Source organism: Elgaria multicarinata, chromosome 1, assembly GCF_023053635.1.
Source record: "Elgaria multicarinata webbii isolate HBS135686 ecotype San Diego chromosome 1, rElgMul1.1.pri, whole genome shotgun sequence".
Lineage (NCBI taxonomy): Eukaryota > Metazoa > Chordata > Lepidosauria > Squamata > Anguidae > Elgaria > Elgaria multicarinata.
The window spans coordinates 23,230,957-23,251,007 of record NC_086171.1 but is presented as its reverse complement, the minus strand read 5'-3'; the positions used below and the strand labels follow the sequence as shown (position 1 = coordinate 23,251,007).

General features: G+C 41.1%; 1 protein-coding gene across 2 annotated transcripts in view; it reads right to left on the bottom strand.

Moving 5' to 3' along the window:
• Positions 1 to 19,420, bottom strand: part of DYNC1LI1 (dynein cytoplasmic 1 light intermediate chain 1) — a 29,785-nt gene extending 10,365 nt beyond the window's left edge. The window contains exons 1-4 of one of the 2 annotated variants that reach the window (XM_063124933.1): positions 19,222 to 19,420; positions 18,762 to 18,835; positions 5,473 to 5,589; positions 3,731 to 3,961 (exon numbers count right to left, since the gene is read on the bottom strand). In XM_063124933.1, the coding sequence (XP_062981003.1) occupies positions 3,731 to 3,961; positions 5,473 to 5,589; positions 18,762 to 18,835; positions 19,222 to 19,376 (577 nt within the window). In that variant the 5' untranslated portion in view covers positions 19,377 to 19,420. The remainder of the gene's footprint in view (positions 1 to 3,730; positions 3,962 to 5,472; positions 5,590 to 18,761; positions 18,836 to 19,221) is intronic. The other variant, XM_063124924.1, reaches the window with a different exon arrangement.
• Between the last annotated feature and the right edge of the window lie 631 nt (positions 19,421 to 20,051).

Genomic DNA, 20,051 nt, shown 5'->3' with positions numbered 1-20,051 from the left:
AAACACAAAATGTTTTAGTGCAAGAGGTTATTTAATTTACATGGCCAATGTTTCAACCTATACTGTTTTATACCTTAGTGTGACATGCTATCGAAAGCTGACTTCTAAGTCATGACCTTTGTCATGAAGATGCTGTTACACAAAAAACAAACAAACAAACACCACCTTAAAACAGTGTTATGTACTTTCTTACATCGTCATGGCCCCAAATACCTTTCAGGTATTTTAAGATTCCCTAACAGCCAGCCTCATCACCAACATAACCCTGCTGATAATTTGCTTGACTTTCAGGTAATGTTCCTATCATACACACCTAACACTTCTATCAAGCTATTTAATAGTTCATTCTATTATTCCACAGACTGCTGCTGTTGTTTTTACTGTAAGAACATCCAGGATCAGGGTTGCATCCCAAAAATGCAAGGAAATGAAGATGGCAGTCATCTTGACAATTTGTACCCCGTTGGTCTTCCCCTAATGAGCCTCGTGTGGCGCAGAGCAGTAAGCGGCAGTTACTGCAGCCAAAACTCTCCCCACGGCCTGAGTTCAATCCCAGCGGAAGCTGGTTCTTAGGGAGCCGGCTCAGGTCGACTCAGCCTTCCATCCTTCCAAGGTCGGTAAAATGAGTACCCAGCTAGCTGGGGGAAAGGTAACTGTGACTGGAGAAGGCAATGGCAAACCACCCTGCTACAAAGTCTGCCAAGAAAACGTCAGCGAAAGCAGGCGTCCCTCTAGGAGTCAGCAATGACTCAAGTGCTTGCATGAGGGGTTCCTTTCCTGGTCTTCCCCTATTGGTTTCAAGCAGATGATATTTTGATTGGAAGATGAAAAGCTTTTCATAAGAGACAATGGGAGCATTTTTCAGAAAAGTTATAAGACCCCTAGTATAGGATCAGAATGTCAACTCCTCTTCAGGAACTTTTGACCTTTCCTGTAAAATGGAGAAGAGAATCCGATTCCTGTGAATAGCCAACTAACTTCTTTTAAGTCTGGTCTAAGAGGGTTTTGTTCTATTTTTAAAGATAAAAGATTAATTTCTTCCCAACACATGAATGTTTATGAAATGTATCCATAGAATAAGACACTTAAAGCCTATATAGCAATTAAAAGGAATTAACTAGTTATAAGGAGCTAAGTACACACTGACATTAGAATGACGCGATAGCCCACTGTGGGTTAATTAACCCTCAGGAACTGTGACACATGCAATCCACCATTATTAATTTGCAAGTTCCAGCTGGGAATTGCTGCGGTTTGTTGTGTTATGCCAACCTGGGTGGTACAACCCTCGCATTATCCCATCTGTTTTAGGGTTAGGCAAGCCTTACTTGACCCTCAAATAGCCCCTGCCAGCCAGGCTTGGACAACACAACAAGCCACAGCAACCCTCAGCTGGGGCATGCATATTCACAATGGCAGCTGGCACATGTCAGCTGCCATTATTATCCCGCAATGGGCTGCCATGTCAAGCAAACTGGCCCATTACGTACCGCATTAGAGCACAAACAAAGCCATTTCAGAAATTTGCAATCTGGAGCAGAGAAATGGCAGGTGGAGAGCGCACCCACTTTCCTCCCCACGATTTCTTCACTCTCAAACACCTTCTCCTGAAAGTAATTTTCTTTAAATTAAAAGCAAAGCAGGAAGGAGAACGAAAACAAACCCAGCCTTTTGGCTCCAATGTGTGTACGTCTGTGCAACATGTAGTTAGCCCTTGAGGAATCTATTTTAAAATTCATGAGATCCCTTTGTAAGGCTCCTTCCCCCTTGCTTTCAGCCAGGTTTGTCCTTATGCAATGCATATTCCAGTTGTCCAAGACATAAATCAGAATGTGTAGAGGGTGCACTGAATTTAACAGGCAAATATTTCTGCTTTCTTCTATAGGGGGTTCTGAATAATGTCAAAGCAGTACCTTTTGAAGACTCAGAAAGCAAAGGGGCAGTGATACAATGCTTCCTAAATAACTCCCTCATCCCACTGTCACCCTTCCTATTACCCAAAGCCTATTCTTCCCCTTCATTGCTCTCGACAATATTCTGAACTTCATGAGAAACACAAATATTGCATTCAAAATAGTTACATTTTGTTTACAAATGTGAATTTATTTTCTGAGCAGTGGTTTTGACTTTCTGGATGGAAAAATGGATTTCAATGGTAGAAAGGACTCACTCCACCATATATGATGCTACCTCTTTACAATTCATTTTTTCAACTTTTGTCTATATTTGAGGATTAATTATTATTAAGCTGTGATCTTTTTTTAAAACTAGAATTCTGAGGCCCACCAGCCAGAGCCAGGAACAAATAGGAGCTTAGTGGACAAAGCCTGAAACAAAATAGAGGCAGCGGCGGCGGCAGGGGTGGTGGTGCAGAGCTAATAACCTATTGTACCCCACAAGTCCTAGACTAGGATGACCTGATACACAACTATAAAATCAAGATCTGTGTAACTACAGACGAGGGATTTTAACATAAAACTCCAAGACTGGTCAGCAAAGCTGCACTAATTAATACTTCTATTTTAAAGGTTAGGAACACTGAGGCTGAGATGTAAGCAGTTAGCATAAGGCTAGCCATGGCTATTAAAAAAATTGTTAATCTATTGGAAGTTAGAACGAACCTTCACCAATCTAATGCAAACCACTCAGAGATCTATCAGTAGATCCTAATTTACTTTCTCTAAAATCACTTACAGAGTGCAAGATGACAGGCCCCTGTCCAAAGGAAATTACAGCAAACATGACACAGGGGACAAGTCAAAATTAATGAAAAGCAGGATACATATTTTCATAGATAAGGTTTAGATACTTTTTAAAAAGATAAGGTTATTATTGAACTGCTAAAATTGCTTACAGTAAGCACAAGTGGAACTTTTGAATTAGCAAAGGCTTCTCTATTCAGCTTAGTATCAGAAGTGCATGTGTAGAACTGTACAGACAGAAGTAGAAAAGCTCCTAGATTCTCTGCATGTAGGAGAGGTATGCCTTAATAATGCTTCCTTACAGCCATTTAAAACCTACTGAACCCCCTATTTCTCGCACTGTGGATCAAAAAATGTTCGAGTACATATGAGGAAAAGCAAACATATTCCAGGATTTAATAAGTTAATAATCAGTATAACACAATTGTAATGTAAAGATTTAACTTTGCTCTATCTATAGGCACTGAATTCCATACAACAGCAATGTTACAATGACTTTGAACTGTTATTCCAGGAATAAGTTAATATAACTAACTGATTAGAATGTGCTAAAAGATGTAATTCTCAAGACAAATTGTGAAGATAAAGCCATGCTTTATATTTTAATGCATTTGTAATTATAGTTCTCAAGACAAACTATTAAGTTTATAATATAGTTCAAGACAAACTATATAGTTCCCTATAATGTTCTCAAGACATATATTGTGAAGATAAAGCTACTTTATAATATAGGTGAAGTACCTTGTACACTGGGTACTTCAAATATATTATAACATAGTTGAATGATCAACAAAAAGCCTTTATAAATCAATTATAAAGCTTAAGACCTTATACAAAAATAGTTAATCAGCTGACAAACGTCCTGCCATTAAAGTTCTGTTTGTATTGGCATTTGAAAATTATAGGAAGCAATGCCTCTTACCTATACATCATCTTCAGCAAACAGTGTATTTACACAAAGAAAAAATTAATTCCTCTCCCACATCCCACCATCAGCTGTTACATTTCTGCACTTTTAAAATACTCACTCCTTTGTTCCATTTCTTTCATTTCTTCAGGAGGAATTTTTAATTTGTCAATATGCTCCCTTACAACACTTGCCCATTTCTGTAAAGAGTCTAAAGCAGTCCATGGCTTAGACATATCTACCACCAACATAACCAAAGTGTCCTTTAAAGAGATGGCTTCCATTGCAAATTTAAGTAGACCTTTATGATAAAGGTCACCATCCAATATCCATACATTACATCTTGTCTGATCTATTAAAAAAGCAGAAAATAAGATTTAGTTGACATGGAAAAGTCTATTATCACTTCTAGTATTTATACATAAACATCTAGTGTGATATAGAACAATTATAGATCTAAACTCTTATGAGTGAATTTAGATACTAGCTAGTTCTCATCTACTTTTTTAATGAAAGGGAAAAAAACATGGTGGAACCCAACCAACCCCATCTGCCAATGGAAGACTTCTGTTAGTGGAACGGGGAGAGGTATAATTTCCCATTCCCCTGTAAAACCCCCACACACAGAACACCCTGCTCCAGTGGGCTAGAGGACCCCCTAGATTTAGGGGGGTGCAGGTGGCAACAGGAGAGAAGGGGAATACCTCCTCTGTTCCACTAAAAGAAGCCTTCTGTTGGTGGATAGAATTAGTTGGATTCTGCCTGGTATTGGTCTATATTGCTTTGAGTAATGATGCCAAGGTGACCAGAAAACATTCAAAGGGGGATCAATGATAATGTAATTTAGGTAGAATGCACATATTTAAATACTGACATCCTTGTCAGATTTAAAACTAAGTTTAAAGCTAAGGTTGCCTAAAAGCTGCCAATGTAAAACTCTAGAGAAATTCTGAGCTTCATCAGCAAGGTCAGAAATTTATTTTTATCTTTGAAATTGTATTCATAATAAACAGTCTGAGAATTTTTTAACAGCTGGAATGAATAACATTATTTTGGTAGTCAATTATAAATGCTCTTTTCTTTATCTTCATTTTCTACCAATGTTGTAAACCATTACAATACCTTTTGGGACAATTCTGATGTTTATTAGGTTGTGGTCCCTGGGGAAATATTTTAAAATATACAAAACTTTCAGAATTCCATGGCAGCTGCTATGTCTTACACTAGATAGATTGAAAGATTGGAAAAGAATAGAAAAAAAGAACTAACTTTGTTTGTTTGTTTTTAAAGGATAAAGTTAGGGGAGAGAAGGGGAAATATGAAGAAGAAGAAGAAACAAATGGCTAGAGGAAAATGGATTGGGGGAGTTCTTGGGAGAAAAAGGAAGAAAGAAACAGGAGACAGAAACTGATAAATCAAAGCAGAGAAAAGAGGCAAAGTGAAGGCAAGTTAGAAATACCAGACTGAGGAAAACGACATGGTTTGGTTAGAAATGGGCAGGGATTAGAAATGGCAGGAGAAACAGCAAGGAAGTGAAGATGTAAACAAATGCTAAGGGAATGTTATGAAGAGAAGGAATAGTAAGTAGGGGGCAGTAAAGGCAAGTAAGACTTCCTACATGCTATAGTTAACGACACCCACAGCCAGCCAACATTCACTCCACCACTATCATCCTCTCACAATTCACCGTTTCCAAGCTTGCCAACTCCCTTCCAAAGAACAACAGGAGCAGATAGCTAGAGCAGATGGTATCTGGTAGTTGCTGACTAATGAAAATGCCATGCATTTGAGAAGGCTGGACTATAACAAAGCAATCTAGAATTTAATGTTCTCACTGTTTTGGTTATCTGAACTGGTACTTACCATCTCTGTCTTCATCATGCACACTTAAGTACAAATATTCCATTCCTCTTCCTTTCTTGTATTCTTCAATTCCTTGAAGTTTTCCAATTAAGCTAGTTTTACCTGCACCATCTTCCCCTGGAAAGTTTTAAAAAGTGAGCATTAATAATAACATGTGCATAATCTATTTCTGGTATTATTATTTTTTCATTTTGTGAAATATTTTGAGCAAGTAGAACACTGGGCCTATGCATATTGTGCCTGTCTGTAGTAAACATTATAACGAAGGTGTAGTGTGAGATAGGCTCAGTCAGCCTGTGCAACTTGTTCCTGCACCACACATAGTGGCCCATAGCGAGAAAAGGATGTACAATGGTCCTACAATCCTAGATCTCATGCCATGAAAAATCAATACAATGTAAGCAAAGACTAGAGCTATGTGTCATGCACTACCTAGTATATTGAAGACCAGGCTGCAACCTGTGGAAAGAGATTTGCAGTAGTAAAACGTAAGTGTGGGGGAAGGAAAGCTTGCTGCTTCTATACAGAGGCACCTGAGGTTTCAATATGTGAGGTGTACCTCAGTCTTCCCCAACCTGGTATCCTCCAGGAATATTGGACTACAATTCCCAGCATCCTCCACCTGGCTGGGGATTCTAGGAGTTGTAGTCCAATACACCTAGAGAACACAAGATTGGGCAAGGTTAACGTAGTTCGCGCCTTAAAGCCTTCATTTTGAATCAAGAGAACATATTTGAGATTCCATGATAAAATACATGCCAATATATTTTTACAGTATCACCATTACAAGTTTCTCTTTGATAAGAAGTACTTTCAGTTTTATTGCCATTTATATTTTAGTTTAGCAGCAGTATACTTTGGGCTGCAATCCTAGTACAGGGAAATAATTTCTACTAAAATCAAAGCCCGAGTTTACTTTCCTATAGCTAAATATAAACTTAAAAAAAACACACACACACACCTTAACACCGCTAGGAAATCCTTTTGCTTTAAGATACAATAGTTGCTTGTCATCTGCAATTAGGATGGCACAAAACAAATCTTCCTTACTTAGACCACTATTCATTACAGGATGATGGAAATTGATATAGTAACACTGTACCTTAGTTTTAAATAGATCTCTTTTCCATTGTGCATGCCTTACTGTTTTGAATGGCAAAGTTTTCTACACTTCTATCTATTATAAAGGATTTATCACCAGCAAAAAGGTTTTTTTTAAACCCATCCATATTTCTTACCAATGAATGGACTTGGCTTTGCACAGGTTGAAATAGCCCTTAGTCAGATACAGTTTAGCCTTAAAGCAAAGTTATAAAGCTGTCAGAGTTGGACACATTTGTGCCTACCCTGTCTGAGTGAAACTATACCCACTGACACTCTTATAGCCCCAAGGGAGTGGTCTGCCCACTCCATTCTCTTGAGGGGGGATTGCCCCACAGCAGGGAGGAGGGGCAGCCATAGAACTCTGTCCTTCAGAATACTTTGTCATGGCTTCAAACTGTATCAACTGCAAGGCTATCTGTTGGATAGTGGGGGTGTCACCTTGGTACTATAGGCATCAAACATGCAGGTACGCTTAAATTAAAATTAATCAAAGATTTTTAAAAACAAAATAACTCTGAGGTGTAGCCCCCTGGGCGCCCTTAGCATGTTGTGTTTCAGGTGTCTAGGCTTCATAGTCTCGGAACTGTGGTACTGACAGACAGACACGCATCCTCATTATCATTAAAGACAGAGCATACACACTTTTCCTTGTCTTGTCCTTGATAGATCACTCTTTCAAGAATCATGAACAAGACAAAGCTATAGTGGAATCTACCAAGCCACAATGTTCAAAGACCTCCAAAGCAATGAGGACCTTCTTGGGCTGTTGTTGGGTTATTTGAGGGTTAGCCCCTATCATCCAGAATAAAGCATCCCACAAGCAGAGACTAGAAAAGGCCACTGTACCTCTGCATCACTTCAAAATAATTACTACAGGAATGAAATAACTATGAGAATGTATGCAAAAGTCCATCACAAAAGAGTCAAGTGGCACTGAACACAATATTCTTTATATTTCAAAGCAAAGCTGGTGAGCATCAATCTTAACTGCTGCAGAGCAACATAAAGAGGCTGCTTTAACTAGCTATAGGAGCACTCCTATGATAGCAAAGCAGCTGGAGGACAAAACACTCACTGAGAAATACAAGATGCTATTCCTCCACATAGGCCATCAAGTTATCTAACTCATCTCCCAATGTAAGGATCGAACTAAAACGTGTGCTCAGCTGCATATAGTTTCCCCATTTTCCAGTTACAAAATGCTATTGTAGGGGATGCAATCTGCAGTGCCCAGCATGGAGAAGGGCTAGGGGGCTTCTTAACCCATTGGTTTGCTTCCACTGGTTATTCCATTCATTACTACATCCTGCTCTTTCCCTAAATCACCTGGAGCAGTGGAATGATGAGCAGAGGGGGAAAGGTTATGCCATCTCTCTCTCTCTCTCTCTCTCTCTCTCTCACACACACACACACACACACACACACACACACACACACACACACCCCTACCTAGCTTTCACACTAGTCTTCTGTTGTAAACTACAGCCTTCACAGCAGCATTTTGTAAAATTATAACATTGAGCAGGAAACTACTTGCAGCTGAGCATCATGTTTTGTTTGGCCTCAGACTGCAATAAGATGCAACCTTGAGGCCTATGAGACAAACCCCAAGAACACAGAAGAGGACAGAGGCTATAATCTGGAAATGATTTTTCAACTGAAGTGGAAGCAATATTGAGTGACATTAGCAAACTAGACATCACTGGCTGGTTGGTGTTTATATACGTATAACTATGAAGGGGGGAAGCCTGAAGAAATGAAGGATATGAAGAAATGTCTCAACCTACTAGAATGTTTTCCAATAGTAAACAATTTAAAGCATATATTGGCTGAGGAATTCCCAAAAGTGTTAAGATACTGATTTTACAAAAAATAAAATAAAAAAATAGTCCAACACACCTAATTGCATAACCCTGATCAAGACAGTGATTTCAAACTGTGTTCAAAATATTTTGTTCATTTTTTTTAAAAAAAAGTTGACCTGATAACACTCCCCTATACTCCATCTAAATAAGAAAATGATATCTGGCATATAAAGCACTATATGTGGTATTCCAAACATACATGGGAATTTTTCTGGGGAGCCCTAAGGAGCCCTCCCCAGAGAAGTACTCCTTGAGATACAAATGACTGCCGTGGTGAGAAAATCATCACACAGGGCATGCGCGCACACTTCTCTGGATCTCAGCCAGGAACCCCTCATATACAGGCAACAGTTAGTCAAGCATAAGTAGCTGAAATTTATACGCCACTGAAGCAACATGTTTTGCTAAGGGCCTCTCCCCCACATTCCTAATTTGTTTATACACTTTTCTATAGGTTGCTATTTTTAGGACATAACTCTCACAAGGCGGCTTATATTATGGGGAAAAAGTCAAATACAACTGAAACCAAGTCTAGCAAAAACATTGCAAAATCTAGGCAGCAATCTGATAAATAAAAATATCAAACACATGGTAAATAACTCTAACTTTAGCAACAATGATGAAGATGATGATGATTTAAATTTATGTGTCACTTTCCACTGCAAAAAGCATTCTCAAAGTGACTTATGCACACAATACAGAAATTCGTGATTAACAGGAAAACAACAACAGCCCCAAAATCAATATAAACTATAAATCAGCACAGCAATACAAATATAAAAACATAATCTAAAAACAATGCAATATGAAAAGTGTTCATTCATCCACAAATACACAAAATCTTTTCCCCACTCACAGCCTAGAATGAACACCACAAAAGTAGTCCACAACAAGTGGACAATAATTAGTGTCCAAAGGCAGTTTACAGTCTTTCTGCACAAAATATTAGCAGGGGTACCGCCTACCTTGGCTTGTTTGGTCTGGCAAACAATACTCATCATTTGCTAATTTGCAAAGCAATGTGTCCCACAAGCACCAGCCAAGTGTTTGTAAATAAGGCTATTAAGTGAGCCACTATGCTAGCTCAGCCATTCCAGAAACTAAGTCAATCCTGACTGCATGTTTACCAGAAAGAAATATTAAATGGTTTTGAAGAATATTTTTAAATTTATATTAAAGACATTTTGATTTCTTTCTTAAATATCTAGATTGGCTTTTAACCAAAACACTCTTCAAAGTTATTTACAACAGTTAAAATACAAAACTATAATTAAAACAAAGGAACAAGTATAAATAAGGGGACAAAAGGAAATGTTTAAATTGGACTTTGCAAGGGAATTCCTTTGGGGTCCATCACACCTACTTTTTTTTCCTGGTATGCACCCGCAATTTTGACCTCTGTTTCATTAGCGCGGCAAGCGCAGGTCCCTTACATGATTGCCACTGTTATTTGCTCTTCTGCTACTGCGCACACCACACCCTGCCCCTTCTCTTTCCCCTTCCAGTTCACTATTTCTTGTTGGGTGATAGACATGGGTGCCTTCCCCCCGCCCCTCATTCTGGTTTTATTGTCTAGGGTTTTACCAATTCAGCATTTAATCGGCTGGGCACCATTTCTGCAGGCAACTAGGGTGGGGTTGGAGCAGCAAAAGTCTGTTCCCCTGGCTCAGCACAAGTCCATTCGTTTGACCAACAGCAAGCTGGGGGAGAACCGCACTGCCCTCCTCTTTCATCAGCAGGACCGCCCCCAACAAAAGCAACACAGTGGGAGGGAGGACAGCAATTCACAGGATAGAAGGGTGCTTTTATTTCACGTGGAGAAAATATCTCGGACTTTCTGGGTGTTTTTTGTGACGCAAGGAAGGCCAGAAGGGGCGGGAGGCATGCAGGAGGCAGATGACGTTGTGAAAGGGACCCATGAAACTCTGTGAGTGCCCAGCAACGAGTGTCTGATGGAGCTCTTCTTTATCTCCAATCTCTCATCAGAAATGAGAGATAAGAAAGGGGTTCCCTTGCTAGTGCTAGGGGAAAAAATCCCAGGCTTGTGTGCACATCTGTGCCCCCATCAAAGAAAGGGCTTGGGCATTTACTTGTCCTCTCACAGAAAAAACTCTGGTCTACACAATAACTACCAGCACTTGTTTTTGAAAAATTCTGAGCACATCTTCCTGTTCCAAGTAAGTCACCTTGCTTAGTATTCTTGTTTAATTGCTCTCCTGAATCTAAGCAGATAGAAGTTCTTCAAAAGTCACATATATGATCACAATAGTTTGGGATCATGCTCCTTGAGAGTATAAAGGCTATACTTGATTCTATAGAAATATTTTAATTGTTATAATTAGTGACCATGCCTGTCTAAGAAATTAATTAGAAACTGGATTTAAATCACCATGTAGATACACTAATTTTAAATTGTCTTAATTTAAATATTAATCTTCCCTAGATATAGACCTATTTTTTAAAAATGGCAAAACAGTTTAAGACAAGTACCATAAGAAACTTCAGTTACTGCTGTTTTGACATTTAAAATAATAAACATTTAAGTGCTTAATTACTGGACTTGATTTATCAAATGGAACCCTATTTTCAGAAGTGGTAAATTAAAAATGACACCGTTTCGAGTAGACCTGTATGTTGCATAAACATGCATATGCAAAGAACCAATTGTTCTGAAGATAAAACGTGTTCTCTGGATGAAACTACGCAGAAGTCCTGCCAACTTCCATGGGTCCTGCACCCACAGCAGCATCATTCTTAGTAATGCTCAGTGTGGTGTGCCTTGGTGATAAGGTAAATTGTCCTCTTCCCTTGTTGACCCAATTACTTTATAAAGTTGAGTGCCAACAATGACACCAGCCCAAAAGAGAAATCCAAGCAACTGTGCCTACTCCGAGGAAAGCTCGGAGGATGGCAACAAGGGAGAGGGCCTTTTCAGTGGTGGCCCCCAATTATGGAATGATCTCCCTGATGAGGCTCGCCTGGCACCAACACTGTTATCTTTTTGGCACCAGGTCAAGATTTTTCTCTTCTCCCAGGCATTTAACAGCATTTAACAATGCTAAGTTTGTTTGTTTTTAACGGACCCCAGAACTGTTGTTTTAAAATGGATACCGTTGTTTTTATACTGCTGTTTTTATGTTTTTGATGGTTTTAAATTTTGTATACTTTTTAATGTTCACTGTTTTTAACTTTTGTAAACCTCCCAGAGAGCTTCAGCTATGGGGCGGTATATAAATGTAATAAAGAAATAAATAAAGAAATAAAATAAATACTTGCATGTAACTCCTTTCCCAGGCACAGGGAGGGGGCAGGGAGAAAAGATGAAAATTAAATGCCACCAATTTAGAGTATAAATTGATTTAAGAATAAAATTCCCATGGCAGCATATAATAGTTTTAACAATAAAACAAGTATATTGGTGAACTGTATGCAAATTAGAATTGAATTTTATTTTGCAACACTGCCTGAAATATACCTGCAAAATGAACTAGTTTATATTAAACATGCCAAGAAGGAAAAGGTTACACAGGAAACCCATGCAACTCATACTTTAAACAAAAATTTGCTTCTCACTGCCACCCCTTAATAGAAACACTGGATGCCTACTTTCCTTAGCTGGAAGTAGGAGCAGCAGCAATATCATTCTGTAGCCGGATCTTTATTATGTTTATTCATAAGAACTAAATTCAATGGGACATCTTTCTTGGCAAGTATTCTAAAAATCACAGCTCTGTACAACATAGCAAAGCATAATAATATGTCTTAATTGGAATTTTGATGGAGAATTTAAATAGTCAATGGGTTGGATCAAGATTTAAGCATGTGTAACTGGGCTGGCAGAAATGGACTTCCCTGCTCACTCCAGCCCCCAAAAATTCCACACAGGGGGTTGGGGAGCCCTATTGAATGAAGTAGGCTGTGACACAGGGGCTGAGGGGAAATGGGGAAGCCCAGAAAATTCAGGCAGATACACCTTCCATGAGAAAAGCCTCACTCACAGAAAGAGTCTCTGCCAGGTTTTCAGGGATTCCTCTAGCATCTCTGCAACATAGCCTACCTCGTTCAGGAGGGACCACTGACCCATTGTATAGCATGCTGGGGAGTAGGGAAATCCATTTCTGACAGCCCAGTTACACATGCCTTAATCTGGATCCAATTCAATGTCCTACCTCACACATAAAGACAATTGCTGTGCTACTTAACCCAGGAATTGTGAGGGCCGAGCAGCAGCAAGCAAGCACACAGCCTTCTGTGCGTTAATCCTTTCTGCTTTCAATCAACTACCCAGGAATGTTCATGGGTTGTTATCATGACATCCAAATCTGGAACTCTGGGTTGTTTAGGTGTTAAACCACCCAGAGTTTACACAACAAACACTCATGATTTATTGTTGGATTAAACCCCTAAACCACCCAGAGTTCCAGGTCTGGAAAGCAGAAGCAACAAGTGAGTGGGAGGTTCACTGCTGCTCAATCCAACAATTCCTAGGTTAAACAATTCATTGGAATTATTGTTATATACAAACTGAGTCAAAGAGTGCTAAGAATGTTCTTACTAATTTCCAATACCCAGAGATGTTGCTTCCTCTATTCCCAATACGAATCATGTAGCATTGCTGAAGTTATCAAATTTCCCTAACTAAGTTCAATTTAATATCAGGAGAAGTTCTTTTAATTTTACAGGACCAGATCCAGACAAAGTAGTCATACTTAGGCCATGGCTAGACCAGGCCTATATCCCGGGATCGTCCCAGGATCATCCCTGTGCATCAAAATGACACACAGGGGATCCCGGGAGCAGGAAGGGATGACCCCTCCATTTGCCAGGGATAATCCTTAGGTCTAGCTAAGGCCTTAGTTCCCACTGAAATCAAGGAGACCTCAGTTAGACATTACTTACTTTTCACACCAATTTCAATGGGGCCTAACTGCAACAGAGGCCTTAGCTAGACCTAAGGTTTATCTCGGGGTCGTCTCTGCCTGCTCCCAGGATCCCCTGTGTGTCATTTACATGAACAGGGATGACTCTGGGATGATCCCGGGATAAACCTTAGGTCTAGCTAAGGCCTTAGTTTGGATCCAAACCAGTGTATTTGTACATGCTGAATGCTCTTGATATAGTACGTGACAAGTCTGAAATAAATAACTTGATTGATTAACAAATAGGAAGAGTATCTAGAAAAAATAAGCAATAGGCCATCTCTCCCACACTTCTACCGCAGAAAAACTATAGTACACCGATGCCATATACTCAACCATGCTCAGTTTCATGCCACTGAACCCAGTGGCACTCTACAACAACCACTCATATTGATATACTACTTCTCTAACAATAAGCATACATCTAAACAAATCTTGAGTAGAATTTGAATACACCCCATGAATAGAAATTCCAGTACTTCTATAAACAAGAAAGATTAGTTAAATATGTATTCTATACTACACTACACCCAGCATGCATCAGTACTAAAACATTGTATTCCGTTTATTAGGACATGGATTTGCACATCTGATCATGCTGAACTAGCCTGAGGCAAATAAATCAAAATAAGAGGGCCTTTTTTAGACTCCCAAAATGTAACTGAGCCAACCAGCAAAATTGTTGCCCTAGGCTCAGTAACATGCAGTTCAAAGAAAAGTGGAAAAATCAGACTAAGCATCAAGATCTAAGATTTCAAGGGAGAAAAAGGCCAGAGAATTGAAGGGTCATTAAAAAAAAGGTGTAATCCCACTGGTGCCTCCTACTTTTAACGCCACTCAGGATGGCGCAAATAGCCCAGAAAATTACCCACTATGCACATTGTCATACCACCACCTTCTGGCTTAATCAACAAGTGATAATATGCACAGACTGCATAGGAGCTCATATCTCTTCCGAGAGATTCTCTGGTTTGATGTAACAATCTTGGTCTGTCCGACCATAGTCTAGTGACCTAACACTGAGCTGCATTTCCACATGGTCCCTCTTCAACCCTCCCTTTGGTTTGATAACCTCATTAACAATCAGTGAATAAATGATTCAGACCCATTTGTTTTACCCAGGAATTGCTGTGGCCGAGCAAGAGCAAGCATTTCAAACAACAACCCAGGAACCAAACAACAAACCATGGGTGATTACTGAGTTAACTATGGGATGTTTAACCCTCCTACAAACCCAGAGTTCTTGGGTTTGGACGTAATGAAAAAACCTAGGAATGGGGACATCCTGGGTTTTTGATTGAAATGGAAGTGATAAGTGCAAAGGAGGGAGCATGCTTGCTCACTCCTGCTCAGCCATGGCAATTCTTATATGCAAACCAGGTCGTCATTTCCCAGTTCAGATGTATAGAAACTGTGATTTAAACAAGTCACAATCACAGTAAGGAAGCTGTGCACATGGAGGGAGAATTGAGTGTGCTCATTTTCAGAACAAACTGATTTATTGGCCTGAATTGTTTCATTTGAACCAGGGCCTTAGCATAGTAAAAATGTAAAGTTCTCATACTAAAATCACAGAAGAGGTGCCTTTTCACATTCCACTGTGTTGGGTTAAGTAATAACCTATCCTCATTTAAATAAAAATTCTGCATAATCAGATGCTAAGCAAAAATAACTGAATATGCCAAGATGAAGCACCTTTTAGAAAGGAAAAAAGTATGCTCTATACTGAGAGTCCTACATTTACAAAATACTTGATTAAGGTTTCCTATAAGATTTTTTAAACATCCGTTCAATATGATGAGGATAAATCAGTAGAAAGAACCACTATGAAGGCAACTGCTGATGTAACACTGTTAAATTGGGCATGAACTATGGAACCATCGGCCCTGTCCCCCAATTGCAATCAATCATTTCATTGCACTGGTACCATAGCTACCCATAAAGATAGCCTGAACTTCCTTTTAATCAGGACATATAATCAGGGATTGATGCCACCCTTAGGTGGGAACCCCAATAAGCCCCATAATTAATTTGATGCCAAATATAATGTTTAAGTGAGATGGCCAAGGATGGAATTGCGCCCAAAACAGGAGGAGCTGGGGTGGATGGATGGAACCATGCAATCTATATCCTGTTCCCAATCTCTTAAATGTGGTTGCAAGATTGAATGTTTCGTCTGCACAAACCCTTGGTTATCTAAGAAAAAGTAATGCTATCCTCACACTGCATTTTCAACGCTCCTAGATACCTTATTATCTTTTAGACATGAATGACTATCAAGTCATTCATTCATTTCATTCATTTATTACATTTCTATACCACCTAATAGCCAAAGCTCTCTCTTTTTTTTTTACAAAAAAAACCCCAGAGTCCTAGTATACAGCATAATAAAACATAACATAAAAGTTTTATCATATAGAAAATTTAAACAATTTGAAACAGCTAAAACAATAGCAATGAAATACCAGGACCCAATTAATAAAAACACACCTCATATTAAAAAGCCCCATCATATGCTGTCAAATGTTTGGTAGTAGAGGAAAACCTTAATCTGACACTGAAAATATAACAGTGTTGGCACCAGGTGGACATCACTGGGGAGAGCATTTCATGACTGGGGGTTTGAACTGGGCTTGGAAACATAAAGGCAGCCAGTGTGAGTAAGCCAGAATCAGTGTTACACGCTCAGACCTTCTGTTCCCAACTATCAATCTGGTTGCCACATTTTGCACAAGTTGCAGCCTCTGAACCATCTTCAAGGGCAGCCCCACATAGAGTGCCTTGAGTAATCTAACTTGGGGATCACCAGAACATAGACTACTGAAGCCAGGCTATCCCTGCTCAGATAGGGGTATAGCTGGGTCATCAGCCAAAGCTGGTAGAAGGTACTCTATGCCAATGGGGCCACCTAAGACTCAAGTGACAATGATGGCTCCAGGAGAACCCCCATGCTACAAACTTGCTCTTTTTGGGAAGTGCAACCCAATGCAGAACAGGTTTGATCACCCTCCACCCGGACAGAAAAATCACCACAAACACCATCTCAGTTTGGTCTGGACTGAGTTTCAGTTTAGTAGCACCTATCTAGCACAATCTCAGCCTGTCTTGAAGATGATGAAAAGGAGAAACAGAGCTGCATGTCATAAACATAGTGATGGCAAAGCACTTCAAAACTCCAGATGAGCACACTTAGTGGTTTCACGTAGATGTTAAATAGCATGGAAGACAAAACATACCCCTTGTGGATCCCAATACTGGAGAATTATAGGGTCAAGCAATATTCTCCAAGCACCAATTTTTGAAGCCATCCAAGTAGGAGCAAAACCACAGCAATACAGTACCACCACCACCCCAGTCCTAATTCAGATAGTTGCCCCAGAAGGATACCATGGTCAAAGGCATCAAAAGCCATTACGAGATCAAGGAGAATCAACAAGGTCACACTTCCCCTGCCTCTCTCCTGACATAGGTCATCATACAGGGCGACCAAGCTGTTTCTGTGTTAAAATGTGGCCTGAACCACAACTGAAATGGATTCAGATAATCAATCTTATCCAAGAGTGTTTGGAGCTGATCAGCCCCAACTTGCTCAAAGACCTTGCCAAGGAAAGGAACATTTGATACTAGCCTAAAGTTGTTAAAATTTCCCAGATTCAGAGATGATTTCATGAGCAGTAGTGTCGGGGCCACGTCTTTCAGGTGGTCCAGGGCACAAAATTCTTTACAGAATAGGCAGCTATAGAGATCAGAGAGAAGAGAACATCTTTCTTGTAGAAAGGCTCAATTTTTAAAATCATTTGACTATTCTTTGTCTAAATTATTATATGACAGAACATGATAAACTTATCAATAGTATTGATAAAATATTAAAATATTGCTCAGAAGTAAAACTTCAATGAATTTTACTTATGGAATTCAATGCCACCAAATGATGGAAAGCTAGCATGAAATGCCAATTTTTTGGGAAATTAAATTCTTGGTAACAGTCCTTCCATGGTTTCAAACTATGATATCTAAAAGTATAAGCGTCATTCAATCCTGCCCTGTTTGCAAGTTTCCCATAAGTACCTGGTCAGCCAATACTGGTACCAAAAGTGGATTTAAACAACCAAAGAAATTCTTACCATTTTAATGAATAATAATAATAATAATAATAATAATAATAATCAGTAACTCACACTACATAACTGACAAAAAACATTTCCCATCCACTACAAGCAATCTATTTGGAGAAGAAAGCTAGCAGACTACTCATTTTAAGTCCCGCTGAATTTAAAAGGGCTTACTCCCAGTTAAGTGCTTAGAGGATTGCAACCTCAGGCAACAAAACATTATTTGTTTTTAGCTCTATCTACTTTCTCTGGTCCTTTCACCATTTATTTGTATTTTGCAAAATCTTGAGTTTTTCTCCCAATTTCCCTAGCAATTCCTATGAAAACTATATGTGCATCGGCTCTCCTTCCAAAGCTTATTTCCAGCTCATGCAGAAACAAAATTCCTTCTTGTCCCTGCATGTTGCTGTTCTGCTATTTGCATTAAAAAGTACAGATAGTATTTTTAAGTTCCCCGGTTTCCTATGTCCAGCAACAAGTTAGGGTTCTGATTCAGAAATATCTCATATAAAAATTGCCTGGCAGACAGAATACCAAGTGGACTGTGTTTGGTCATCTTCACTTAGGAAGGTTCTAGTCAATTTCACTCCATAGGGACAAAACTCCAAGGTGTCCCTATCCCCACCCTTAGTGAAATTAACTGGGCCAGACGTGCCTTGAAATAGCCAATGGGAACGCTTACCAATGAATGGATTTACTCATAAGTAGACACTCTAGCTTACTATTTCAAGAAATGCACACACATCCGAAAGAGGAGCTGACCGCATCTAATGGGTGGAGACATCAAAGCATAATGCAAGCCAGCATCAGACAAGCTGCAGCTGACACCCAATGTGACAACAATGCTGTCGACAGGCCTTATGCATGCAGGCTGAGGTTACTCCCATAGTCTGCCAGTCAACAAATAGCAGAGGCCACTAAATGGATACTGGAGGCCAGATTTAAAGCATTACACCATCCTTGCTCACTGAAACAGTAAAAATAAAGGAGAGTTCAACACTGAGCTAATGGTGTATTTTCATTTAGCGAAAACACACCACTAGAGAATCAGCACCAGATCCTGCATAGTGCGATCAATGAACCGCTGCAGCTACCCCTCCCTTCTGCACAACCTACAAACACAACGCGGTCCCTTGCGAGCATTCCTCACACGCCCAAAACCCTAAACGCAACAACAGTGAAAAGAGGTCCAGCCCTCTAATGAATAAGTAAAAGGCTGGGGAGCGAAGGGAAAACAAACGACTAAACAAAACAAACAGGAACGGAGGAGGAGGAGAGGGACCACTCACCCAGCAGAACGACGTTTTTCCCCGAAGGCAGTTTGGATCGGGAACGAGTGGACACCTCGCTGAGGATACAGGACCTGCCGCGAGATGGAGGGGAAACAAAACAAGGAAGCCGATGAGCAACGGGAAAGGTCTGTGGGGGAAGAGCCACGCTCCTGTCATGCCGCGAGGAGGTGCAGCAGGACGACGGCCAAGGCGGGAGGAAGAGAGAGCTGCCGTGGACGGAGAAGGTACCACCCCGGGCGAGGAGGAGGACGGCTGAGGAGACCCGCAACATGGCGCAGGGGCATTCATAGATACCCCACCCCGGCAAATGAGCGGCGAGGAGCACCTGGAGGGGTAGCTGTAGAAGCAGGACGGGCCACAAGAGCACCTGGCCCGCAGCGGGGATGGGGAGGGGCTACCGGGTAGTAACGGTCCCTCTCTGGCGCCGCCGGGGGACGGGTTGGGGGGGCTCAATTACCAAAGATTCTGCCCGTCGTCCTCGTCGCCTCCCGCTCGCGAGTCCGCGCCGCCGCCATTTGTAGCGTTGAAGGCGCCAGCCCCGTAGCCCGAGCTCAGCCCCGTTGAAGAAGAGGAACCGAAGGAGCCGGCTCGTCCTCCTACTGCCGCCGCCATCTTCGCTGCCTGTACACACACACACACACACACGGTACGGGAGCGCGCGCGAGCGCGTCCCCTGCTCTCCGCCTCCCCCGCCAAGAAGGCCGCCGCCGCCGCCGCCTCTTTCCTTCTCTTCAATGAGAGAGTGAGAGAGGAGGAGGAGGAGCGGGCGGCACCAGTGGCCGCCGCGGCAGTGGCATTGAAAAGAGCCCGGATGTTAGGCTTGGCGGCGGAGTGGGCGGGTCTGGAGCTTGCAAGGCGCGGGGAGGTGGACACTCGCTTCGTCCCTCCCTCCCCCGCGCCGTTATTGTTGCCGCCTCAGCAGCCCGTGCTCTCTGCTCAGCCTCCCTCTTCACTGGCTGGGTTGTTAGTGCGGTTGGCTCGGTGGGTGACGAAAACAAAGAGGGGGGAGGGCGCCTGACACGTTGGTCACAAACCCAGTAGGCCGACGGCCACGCCTGCCCGCCACGCCCGCCAGCCACGCCCTAGGCTGGTCCACCGCACCTGTCAGGTCCATTCAAGCGTTCGTGTGAGGGGCTTTTTGTTTGTTTGAGCATCCCTGAACTAATGTGGCAGGAAGTAAAGATATCTTTAGCCGGGTGTCTAAAATCGCCTCAGAGGTGCCAGTAGTCGAGCCATGTCGGTAAGCCATCTCCTTAAGGGTGCAATCCTATGCGTCTTTAGATTTAA